Genomic DNA, 12,520 nt, shown 5'->3' with positions numbered 1-12,520 from the left:
TACTTAGATACAGGATGTTTAATTAGTAAAAAGTCAACACTTTCCCAATTCAATTCAAATTTGGGTTTTTTTTTCTTTGTTTTAGGTATAATATGAAGACGATTTATTAGTTTTTAAAGGAGCTATGTTCAAAATTAAATGGGATGTGCTTTAAAGAATATTTTTGTTTGTGGGGGAAAAATATAAAAAACTAGAGAATATTATCACTCATTTAAGGAGCAATCCTCACAGTGCCTAGCTGTGTTTTACAACACAATCAAATATCATCCTTCCCAAACCACTATTATTTCTAAAATACCCTTTCTTCAACGAAATTGAAGGAATTGACAAAGGCAGACATTATACATTTGATTTACAAATAAAAAATGCATGCACATAGAAACATAAACTTCCTGTCCAAAAAAAAAACCCTTTCCTAGATAACTTTTAATTACTTTCTCTGACTTTTCTGTCACAGTGGTGATGAACTTCAGCCTTGTAACTGAGGTGACTGCTCTTTTTGGAGTGCTAGAGAACACTTACTTTCTGCTTCAGAGGGAGAGCAGGGATTTTTAAGATGCACAGAACTTTTCAGGACCACTGAAACACTTCTATGAAGACATTCAGACAGTCTCACGTACAATGCCCAGTGTATTCAGAGGTGCTATCCCGAAATGTTGAGCCAACACATTTGATCATGCCCATGACCTTATTTGGAGCAGCATGGAAGTTCTCAAAACACACCACATACATTTGTAGAAAAAATTAAAGCAGGAGGTAAAGCTGACCACACTTCTGAAACCAGATTATCTAAAATTCAATGTGCTGTTCTTATTTTATTAAAATCAGAGATGGCAAATATATTTGTTCAGAGAACATAATAAAGAAATATGTTTTTTTTAAAGTTACCTGTCTAAATTTTTCAGGCTTTTTGCTCACAAAGGAGAGAATGGGATGATCGTTAAGACAAGAACCCACTGCAGTGGGCCTTACTACTTTGCTCAGTCATGAAGTGGCAAAAGCTGCTTGCAGCTTCACACACTGGCTGTGCTCAAGCCACATTATGCTTCCTTCCATCAAGGCACTCTCCTCTTCCCTTACTCCTCACTTCAACCTCCAGAAGCTCTTCTCACCTCACCCTTTGACATTGCTTTCAGCCTTTTTGTATTGAATAATATTAATGAAAGTTGGACGGAGAAGAGGAGGGTTTATACTTATTTACGGCCTAAGTTTAGAAACTAAACTCTTAATGCCTAGGTCAAGGGACTCCTCTTCCAAGCTCTCCATAAAGCCAGAGAGACAAAGGTGCAGCCCAAAGTCAGTGCAGAGCAGGGTGCTAACTGAAGCCCTCCATTGCTGTTCCAGTAGCACCCATCTGCCTCCACAAATGAACATGCTTCCTATCCCTGGGGGCAATGTGAATCGGACCTGTTACATATTTATAAAGAATTTCATTCCTAGCCTGTTTCTTAAAACATCTTTTTTTAAAAAAAAAAAATTCTCATAAGAAAACAGAATATTTTGTCTAATTACCATTTATAATAAAGAAGTTTTAGCTAGGAAATTTAAAAGACCATTGTAAGGTACAGATTTTCTTCTGGAAAGACCAAGCCAACATATTATAAAAGTAGTAAGTATAATTTGACCCCAGAGCCAACAAGAATTACGCTGTTTGTTGATTTACCTTTTGGTTTCTAAATAAATTTAAATCGTTCTTACAAAAGGGAGAGGAGAGCTACAGTGCATAGGCTGGGTAAACAGTAAACATGTTCAACAGGCCTGAAAAATCAGAAGGGCATAAACAGACAACTTTTATACATCTGTACTGTAATATAAAACTATAATAACCTCAGCTCCTTTCAAAGACCTTCCTCAGTGATGTGCAGTGCAAGTAGAATCAGGAGGAGAATTAGCAGCATTGCTGCTTAACAGTCACACAGTCTTGCTAGTGTGTGGTCTTGCTTTTGACACCTGGTGGCCTTGGCTTATGATCTATTTCAAGCTACCTGCAGCTGGAGTAGTGTGTCCATCATTCAAGATACCTATGGGATCTACATAAAACAAACAATGAAAGATGCAGGATTATATTTCACGTATTTACAGGTTTCTAACTCCAGTTAGGGAAGGTAGACAAGGAAATATTCTCTGAAGAAGTCTGGGTTGATCTGAAAGCTTCCTGTGAATGTTTTGCAGACTGTGATTTTGAAACGTAGTAAGTTTTTGAATGCAGATACAGTGGTACCTCTGGCACCCAGAAAACCGAAAACACTTTGGAAACTTTTTCCTTGAAGATCGGTGATCTGAAAGTATACAGAATACAAATCTGAAGTCCCTGTAGGGTAAATAAAAGTGTGGAGTTAATATTTTGCTGATAAAACCAGAAAGTCAAAGTTTAGTCAATATTATTTAACTTGAAAAACAACCACAAAACAATTTTCAGTAACCACTAACAATTCCATTAATACCTTGAAATACAAGAAGTACTTTCAATAGGAAGATTATTCCATGTAACTATGGATTTGCAACTGTAGTCACCTCATTTGCACATTGTAATGGATTAAGTAGCGTGTCTCAGGATCGTGTGATTACCCTCTGCTAGGCGGGATGAAGGTAAGACCTGTTTGAGCATGCCATAACCATTAAACGAGTTTGGTGTGCCCTATCAGCATTTCAATCACACACACCCAGAGGGAGGCAGGACTTCAAAATTTCTATACCTGCTGTTCTAAGGTGTCATTTCAAAGATTCATCAGGAGTATACTGGATTTTTTAAAAAAATAAATAAGTCTCATGGTTTTAAATAAGTGGCTCTCTGTTCCGTGTTCATGATTTCAGTTTGGAAACGGGTATAATCCATCTATTAGTGTAGTAATAATCACTTCAGGACTTCTTGCATGGAGAGCTTATGGATCTGATCCCCTCTGGTGTACGTGCCCACAGTTTTCAATAGATCAAGCTGATAGTAAACAACTTAATATTTGGGGGTGGGGGGATTTTCATGTATTTCCAATTAGCTGTTTTGTAGAAAATATTCAGTACTGTAATGAAGGATCCATTACTCCAAGTGCTTCATACGCCCTATATGAATATAAAGCCAAGAGTCCAGCAGGGACATAGGGGAAAAAGAGGCAGGCACTTTCCTGTAGGCTTCAGGGTCATTGTGAAAGGTCTCAAGCCATGAAGCTCTAGTTACTTCCCTGGGACTCCTTTCCACAGCTGATGCAGAAGTTTTTTCCTGATACCAATTCTGAATATAATTTTTTATATGATTTGGTATAAGAGAAGACACTCAGACAGGAAGGTCTTTTCAGTGGTGACTTTAAAATAAAATCCCCCATTGATTTGTACAATGGGAAGAGTTTTATGAGCGTCAGAAGGGTAGCATCCCTTTCTGAACAAAAATTCTGAATGCCTATAATTGCCTTCCAGCAAGTTCCCAGGCTATACCAAGCTATAGAAAAAATCAGTCCCACATTTTTTTTTCATTATCTCAATTATTAGTCTCAGAATTGCTAAATACCTGAGTAGCATTCAAAATGCAGAACAGATAGCTGAAAACAAGACTTGTTTCTTCATGACTTATTAACATGAGGTAGCCTATCATCCAGGTGATTCCAAGCACTACTGCTATGGCGATAGTGCCAATCATCTTTTTCATAAACGAATCCTTTTTATTCCTAGAAACACACACACGCACACAAATATTAAATCCTTCTCTATAACTTTTAATGTCTTTTTGAGCTTTAAACTTTATTTATTCAAGACTATATTGCAAAGATGTATTATTCAGGTGAGTTGAGAATATACCTCTCCCTACATTCGTTTGACATACCATCCAGAGAAGAAATGCACAAAAAGAATTCTAACCAAATTTATCAGAATAATCTGTGTTTGGAGTATGTAGCTTGGATGTATCATTTTTTAATGAAAAAGTGAGATTTACTAAGACAAAAAGAAGCATTGAAAATTAGCATGTTAGCTATTATAAGCTTTTAAAAATGCTTATAACTTCAAATATGCTTAATTTTCAGTATAAGAATAAGCTGCAGTGAGGTTTGGATATCCCGTTTTTCTCAAGCATGAGGAGAGTCAGAGATGAAGTTTGTTTGCTCCAACTGAGAAAATTGTACATAAAAGGAAAGAAGAAATTGTACAAAGTTTTGTTGAACAGATAAATTTTTTGGGATTAATAAAAATTAAAGCAATCCCCTTTTAAATAATGGAATGTACACTGCAGACATTGCAACACACAACCTGTGACAGTACATGGAGTGTTGATGTAAACCAACAACCAAATCTGCTTCAAAGCTGCTAGAGAACTGGCCTGACATTCAGATGTGCTGAGAAATTAATAATTCTCATTTGGCTGGATCCAGCTCTGTTCTCATGTATATTTAAATCAGTAAGAATCTTAATTGAAGTCAAGTGACACTGCAACCAAAAAAAAGAGGCTAAAAGCCTGAGCTGTTTTCAATGGTATGCACTTGAACAAAGTCTGACCCATTGCAGCAGTGGGATTAATTTTCTGACTGCTTTAAGTATACATTACTTTAAAACAAAAGATTTTGTCAAAAATATGAGTTTGTGACAAGAAAGTCTGACCTGGTGACAAGAGACCGAGGAATAAATTTGCTGAAAAATCTGAGGAGTCTTATATCATCTCACCTTGTCAAATTCTTGTTCTTCTTCCATATCACAGAAACACTGATCTTGATGAAGATGATGATGTTAAACAGGAGTATGAGTGCTACTGGCAAGAGAAATGACCACAGCATGGGCTTTTGCACGCTGAAATTCTGATTTTGATCCAGTGCTGCAAGCCAGCAGCTGTTAATATAAAGACATGCCATTTCAAAAGATTTGTTAGATACATTATTCAGAATATCAAAACAAAATATTATTCCACTTTTCATCCTGAAAGACCTCATAGGGCTTCCTGGATCTTGTTAACCTATCTCTGAAAGGCAACCATTCCTTGTGAACTGAGGGCTTTCAATCACAACTGCAGGGCAGCTGCAGGAGGACAGAGTTGTCCTACAATAATTTTTACCTCTTTTTTTTTTTCATTGCCAAGTAATCTCAAATTAGAAGTCAACACTCCCTAAATGAGTATTGTAAAATGGCCACCTTGTGGAAGGGGGGGGTGTGTGTGTTTACATTTCTGAAATGTCTACCTTTGTTCTGTATCATCCACTGTCACCAAGGTACATTGTAAACCTGGTAGCCTACTCAAATGAGTGCCAATACCAAAAGCGTAGGGTAAATAGGGATATAGTTATATTGACCAGAAAGATTTTTAAATCAATGGGAGGATTAAGTTTAGGTACTGAAATGCAGTTATGCACTTAAATGAAGGTCTTGGATTTCAGTTAGACTAAGAGCATCTACAGATACTATTTAAAGGGGATCTTGCAGGAGAATTCAAGACAGGTGTGGATCCAGTACCCTAAATTCTTAGTGAGGAGAAACTGCAATTCCTTATAGTGAATGTTTATCTTGAGTGAAGAGTTTTATTTTCTTTTAAGTACTTAGATATACAAAACAGTATAGCAAGTGTTGTATTATAATAATACATGAACTTACAATTCTTCCTGTCGGTAGTTTAAAGCTTTTTCTTCTCTGTAAGTGGCTCCAAATGTTATTGCAACTACTACAGCTGGGATTCCTAATTATTGGGAGAGACATCAGCAATTTATTGTTTGGTTGCATAGGCATACCTCCCTTCCACACAAAATAGCTTCTTCCCTCCTAAAATACATAGATTTTAAGAGCTCTGTTTCATCTGTCTTGCACTAAGCTAAGTGGGTTTTCTATAGCCTAGAGAAAAGGCAGGACTGAGGGTTGTGAGCCCTTTTTGCCTGAGGACAGCTCATGTCCGTGACTTGCTGATTTTTCACATTAAAGAGCTTCATCTCAGCTTCCAGAGACAATGCCAATGGTGACAAAGCAAACTCCTCCCTGAGCTGTAGCTACCTCCCTCATCACAGCTGTGCAATGCTGCCATCTTGTCAGCAGTGAGAAACGATTCTAAGAAAATTCTGCACCGAGCACTACTACATTTCATACCAGCTTGATGCAGAGCATAACTTTTGCCCTCTGAGACGCAGGGCAGTGGGGGTTTGCCTCCTCAGTGCCTTTGCCCCGCTTCCTGTCTTCCATGGCTCCTGCCTACCTATTCACTAAACAGCACATCTCATGGGAAGGAGCCTCCCCCACAAGTTTTTATCTGGGAAAAAAGCATGCTTCTTAAAGCCTGTTTCTCCTTCAGCCCTAATAGAGATCTTCCAGTCTGCCACATATTTGCTGTGCTCTCGAAGTAGATCTGAGAAGCAGTGAGTAAGAATCATGCTATTTTGGACATGTGTAACTAGTCACAGGACACAGTGAAGAACTGTGTTATTGTACAAATATACATGGAGCACAATGACTCATAGCCAGACAGATTTTGCTGAACATTTTCTGGCTTGCACATGCAGTGCAAATTCTGAAAGTTTTAGAGGAATTTCCTCTACCTCTACCCAAATGCAAAACACAATAATGAAACAGTCAGGATCTAAACCTGCTTGGTAGATGCTATCAGAAACAACCCACCACACAAGCTGAATGAATACACAATGTGGAAAAAAGCAGGTATTCCTGTACGCTGCAGTGGAAGAGTTACTTGAAGGAGGCTGAGATTTTTGCTTTACCTAGTGGGCATCAGTCTGCATTCTTCCCTTTCAGCTTGCAGCGTTGCTGCTAACTGCTGTACTGACTTAAGAATGTGCTCTTTGCTTATTAATAAAAAATATGTAACAAATAATGACAGTTACCCCTTGCTTTTGGATGCATGCAAGGCTCTGGCTGAGGCCATAAGGAGTCTTAGAGATATCTAAGTGAAGAATTTGAGTCCATATATGCAATCACCGTATCTGAAAGATTTTTTGCTTAGTTGACAGAAACAGGTTGTTGAATGCCTAGATTACTGTGAAAATTTATGCACAACAGACCTGTGTTGCTGTGTTGTGAACAAGCTGTTGGTTTCAGTACCTCATCAGGACAATGAAGATAAACTCAGCTTATACCAGTAGTGTAAGCAGTAACAGGAGATTATTAAATCATGTTGCGCTAAACCAGAGAGACAGATTATAATTACTCTCTACTGATCTCCTATCTTTAAAACTCTCCCTGAATGTACTATGTACTGACACTTTGGTAAGAGTTGCCATATATAGAACTTCAAATCTTACCCCATCCGATTACTGACATGGCTATGAGGAAGTTTCCAGGCAGGGGCTTCATGGCTCTAAGCAACAGTAAGTATAACTGTGCAGAATTGATTGCTGTCCACATGAATGTTGCTAACAAAAAATAGTGCAGTAGGACAGCCACGGCCGTACACCAGGAATCTGCAGGAGGATCTACCATGTCAGATGTGAGTAAGGTGTTACTGGCAGTATCATAAGGAAGGTATTGCTGGTAGTAGCTGGTGGTATCACTGCTGTGATTCTTGGCATTTTGGTTTTCAATTCCAGAGATGAAGATGATGTTAAAAATGAGCATAGAGAAACAGAGACTCACTAACATCCACGTTACAGATGACTTTCGAGTTTTCCTATTGGTAGGAATAAATTTATGAATAGAGCAAAATAAGAAAAATTGTAAAATATTGCCTCATTTCTATTGATATTAAAAGCAAGCTAGCATGTGCAGTCTTTAATACATAGAGAAAACAAAGCAATAACTTGTTTGCAGAATTCTACACCGTCAATACTCTCAGACAGCTTACCATATCCATTATTTTTATCTGATTTCAACTAGAACAGAGAATACCCAGCACCGTTTAGGACTGGGCCTTCTCCAACAGCAGTTGGGATGCACTTTCTTTTTTCAACTTGCTCTTTTTAGAATCCTTCAGTGTTAAGAGGTGAAATAGCATAAGTGTTTCTAAACACTCTTCGAGGTTCAAGGGAATAGTAAACTTCCACTTCCAAACACTGTCTTATAAATGCATTTAAAAGGCAGAGTCTGGAAGCTCCTGCAATCTTAAATATATTGACCTTGATGAAACTGTTCCAAACTAGTGCAATCAGGATTAGTGCAAGCAGGATGGGAAACATGCATTCATCTACAATGTTGGCATGACTTTGCTCCTCGTTCGAGGGGAAATCACATGACACCGTTAATCATGGGCATGTCGATCAAGGAAGTTTGCTGCAATTGTATTTGAATTACATCACAATAAAACTGTAGCATAAGCAGCGCACATAACCTACATTGCTGTATAATCATGGTGCCTCAAGGTGATCTGTTTACTACAGGTGTTGTATAAACAGAAGACAATACAGTATAGAAACTATCAAATAGGTGACAAAGCAGAGTAACATTTAAGTAAAATAGCAAGAAGAGAACCTGAGAAAAAACATACATGCTTCTAAACAAGTACAAAAATTCTAAACAATAAGACAGTGATTGAAATGACTAGCCATAAATGAAGACACCAATATAACAGGCATATTGGTAACTGGCTAAAAGAAAGATAACTGATCAGACATTGTAATACCAGGGTACAGGACATACAGTAAAGTAAAAAAGATGTCATGTGGTGGTGTAATACTGTTATACATTTTTAAAGCCTAGTATTAAGGGAGAGTAATGAACTAAACACCTTACTGTGTAGCATGGAACAGTGTAGCAATAACACAGCACTGGGTCTGCGCTGTCAGTTGCAGGGCCAGGGTAGTAACAGCGACATCAGCGAGGCAGCGGGGCACATGGAATGCAACAGAAATGGCAAACTGCCCTTACCCCGTGTAGACGGGACAAATGGCACTCGGGGACATTACCCGGAGATCAGACATGGTGATGGGAACCTATGGTAAAAGTCCAACACTTGACTTGATCCTCAGTAGCATATGCTGCCTGCCATGTTATCTTAGAGTTGGCGAGCTGCCCTGTCAAAGCGATGGAAAGATTTTTCTTGTCAGCGGCCATGCCCGGTGTTTCTTACAGAAGGCTTGGCCTTTTACCGTACTGGGCGCCTCCATACTCTGCTACATCATTTCTTTTCAAAGCTCACATTTTTAGAAGGTGGATTTATTGAATAATAATTGTGTGTATATATCCTCACGTTAAAGATTAACATTAACAGAAAGATTAAAGTTTCATATAGGTGAGTGGCATGGCTGGGACATCTCATGTCTTCACTTTAACCAGTAAGCCACACTTACTTCTGAAGCTCTGCTATGTGATTAGCTCTTTTTAAGAAATACTATTTGTTGATCAGTAATATTACAATATGTTCTAAACTGGCTACTGTCTTTGTTTTCCTCAAACTATATACAGAGCAAAATGTTGTAACAGTGTAAGATATTTGCAGTTTTACATCTTCACTCTTACCTAGTGAATATTTGAAACAAAATGGTAATGACCAGACCAGCCATGGACAATCCAACACCAACATAAGAAATATACTCCAAAGGCTTTGCATATTTATATTTGATCTGAAAGGCCTAGAAAAGAAATTGTATCAGTTATAAGATGAGATAAATTTATTTCTTAAATATGTGTTTCTAGTTGCACATTAGAAACAAACATGTTTTAGTAAAGCTATGACTGTTGCTAGCCACTGCCAGAATTTTCAGATTACACAGATTTTTCTGGACCTCAAAACTAGAGAAGCTTGTGAAGAACTCTAGTTCTTCAGATAGTTCTTCAAATATCTGTCAAAGGAGACAGACCACTGTCAATCAAATATTTAACAAAATAACAGATTAAATTATTAATAGAAAAATGCAAGGTGACAGACTGGAAAAATAGTTTTTACTTTTAGTACTGATGTGCATGCTGAATTTTTGCTTCTGAAGATAAGGTCTAAGGTAAGATGTTACGCAGAATTACAAGTCTTTGGATAGTGACAGTAAAGCAGCAACTAAATGTAAATTCAGTGAAACAGAAAATACTGTTGTCTTTACATAAACAGATGGGAATCTTCTCTAGAATATAGTAATTTTGTGCAGTAAGGACATGCATAAGGTAATGGGAAGTACAGAAACAGGTAAATATTACAAATATGGAAATTCTGTTCTATAAAGACAGAGTAAAAAGAAACTAATCCTGGCACTGCTGAAGTCAGTGACCATGGATATGTGATATTATCCGGGGAGTGGTTTTTTTAGAGTAGCTGAAACAAATACTGAAAGAATAACAAATGTCAGAGGCAGACAATCATTCCTAAATAGCCTTGTTAGTACAAGAGGGCAACATAGAAAACTTACTGATACGCTTAATGTTTACAGAGCAATTGATTTTTATAAACATATAAGGAAACAACAAAGTAGTTAATGCTCAATACTTTGTGTTATTTACCCAGCACAAGGCAGTGCCACAGCTAGCCTGGATCCCCGGCTACTCTCCTACTCATCTTGGGGCACTTTCGGCTTTAGACATACACTCATTTAACAACCAGCTACAGCAATGGAGGAGCAGACCTGGAGGCTACCACCGCTGAGCAAGGGGATGAATTGTGCCCACCCTTCCCTGCTGCTGGGGTGCCCAGGGAGGTGAACACAGCCACAATTTGTGTCCAAGGAAGCCAATACGTTTGGCTTTCCAGCAGCCTGGGAACAACTCACATGTCGCAATTTGCCAGCTCTGCCACAGGTCAGTAACAAGTACGTGGGGACATCTTAAGCTCCCGTGCCTTCAAGCTCAATGTGCCTATGCCCTTGCATTGACATGCTGGTCTTACAGTTGAAAACCACCAAACAAATGAAAAAAACCCCAAACTCTTCCCATTCAAGAAAGGAGAATGCCCTACCATCAGGACAGCAAAATTAGTAGTGTGATTACACCTGCATCTCAAGAACTGGTCTCTTCCCTTTGCACAGCCAGTGGTGCTCCAGTCATTGACAGTATAGTCCCAAAAGACACAGGCATGATCACGCAGCTGCAGTTTGGATGCATTGTACTATGGATGGGGATTGCAAAGAGAAAAAGTGGTTAGAGAAATACAAACAGATATGCTTCAGCAAATGGCCTATATTGACAGTTATCCTCTGAAAGGAGAGCTGACAGCTACTAAGGGATTTACAGAGTTTCCATTAAACCTCATGAATGATATCAATAACAGCATAATCTGTCATTTCGAACTTTCTTTGTGTGCCTTTCTCAATCAAGATTACCAATGAAATTACACATGTCTGTGAATTATTCAGGTAATCGTGGTTCATTGTCTAGGCATTAAACAACTACAGATGAATTCTGTGTAAGCCAAACAACAGCTTTCAGATATTAGTAGCATTAAATTGCTGCCAACTGAAGCTGAATCCACACTGTAACGAGAAGCAAACAATGATAAATCCCTCTCTTGCAGCATGGTGGTTCTCATATGTCAAACTGCATGCAGTCATTTTCACAGAATCGCAGAATCATCTAGGTTGGAAAGGACCTTGAAGATCATCCAGTCCAACCATTAACCTCACACTGACAGTTCCCAACTACACCATATCCCTCAGCACTATGTCAACTGCACTCTTAAACCCCTCCAGGGATTTACTCTTAAACCTTTACTCCAGGACTGTACTCTTAAACCACCTCCCTGGGCAGCCCATTCCAATGCCTAACAACCCGTTCTGTAAAGAAATGCTTCCTGACATCTAGTCTAAACCTTCCCTGGTGTAAGTTGAGGCCATTCCCTCTTGTCCTGTTGCTTGTTACTTGGTTAAAGAGGCTCATTCCAGCTCTCTGCACCCTCCTTTCAGGTCGCTGTAGAGGGCGATGAGGTCTCCCCTCAGCCTCCTCTTCTCCAGACTAAACCCCCCCAGTTCCCTCAGCCGCTCCTCGTATGACCTGTGCTCCAGACCCTGCACCAGCTCTGTTCCCCTTCTCTGGACACACTCGAGTCATTCAATGTCCTTTTTGTAGTGAGGCGCCCAAAACTGAACACAGGAATCGAGGTGCGGCCTCACCAGTGCTGAGTGCAGGGGTCAGATCCCTTCCCTGTCCCTGCTGGCCACGCTATTGCTGACACAAGCCAGGATGCCATTGGCCTTCTTGGCCCCCTGGGCACACTGCTGGCTCATTATCAAGCCCCCCCAGGTCCCTCTCTGACTGGCAGCTCTCCAGCCACTCCTCCCCAAGCCTGTAGCGCTGCTGGGGGTTGTTGTGGCCCAAGGGCAGCCCCCCGGCATTTGCCCTTAGTGAAACTCCCCCAGTTGGCCTCAGCCCATCACTCCAGGCTGTCCAGGTCTCTCTGCAGAGCCTCCCTACCCTCGAGCAGATCAACACTCCCACCCAACTGGGTGTCGTCTGCAAACTGACTGAGGGTGCACTCGATCCCCTCATCCAGATCATCAATAAAGATGTTTAACAGGAGTGGCCCCAAAACTGAGCCCTGGGGGACACCACTCGTGACCGGCCACCAACTGGATTTAACTCCGTTCCCCACAACTCTCTGGGCCTGGTCATTCAGCCAGTTTTTTACGCAGCAAAGCGTGTGCCCATCCAAACTGTGAGCAGTCAGTTTTGCCAGGAGAATGCTGTGGGAAACGGTGTCAAAGGC

At 39.8% G+C, this 12,520-nt stretch overlaps 1 protein-coding gene across 1 annotated transcript in view; it reads right to left on the bottom strand.

Moving 5' to 3' along the window:
• Positions 1-2,086: 2,086 nt before the first annotated feature.
• ADGRG7 (adhesion G protein-coupled receptor G7) overlaps positions 2,087-12,520 on the bottom strand; it is a 28,448-nt gene continuing 18,014 nt past the window's right edge. Inside the window, exons 10-16 of the mRNA XM_074900437.1 lie at positions 10,778-10,927; positions 9,358-9,470; positions 7,209-7,573; positions 5,563-5,644; positions 4,645-4,806; positions 3,500-3,656; positions 2,087-2,311 (exon numbers count right to left, since the gene is read on the bottom strand). Coding sequence (XP_074756538.1) covers positions 2,087-2,311; positions 3,500-3,656; positions 4,645-4,806; positions 5,563-5,644; positions 7,209-7,573; positions 9,358-9,470; positions 10,778-10,927 — 1,254 coding nt within the window. The remainder of the gene's footprint in view (positions 2,312-3,499; positions 3,657-4,644; positions 4,807-5,562; positions 5,645-7,208; positions 7,574-9,357; positions 9,471-10,777; positions 10,928-12,520) is intronic.

The sequence above is a fragment of the Athene noctua genome, chromosome 1, assembly GCF_965140245.1.
Source record: "Athene noctua chromosome 1, bAthNoc1.hap1.1, whole genome shotgun sequence".
Lineage (NCBI taxonomy): Eukaryota > Metazoa > Chordata > Aves > Strigiformes > Strigidae > Athene > Athene noctua.
The sequence above is the reverse complement of the archived record's forward strand: the minus strand, read 5'-3'. Positions and strand labels throughout refer to the sequence as shown.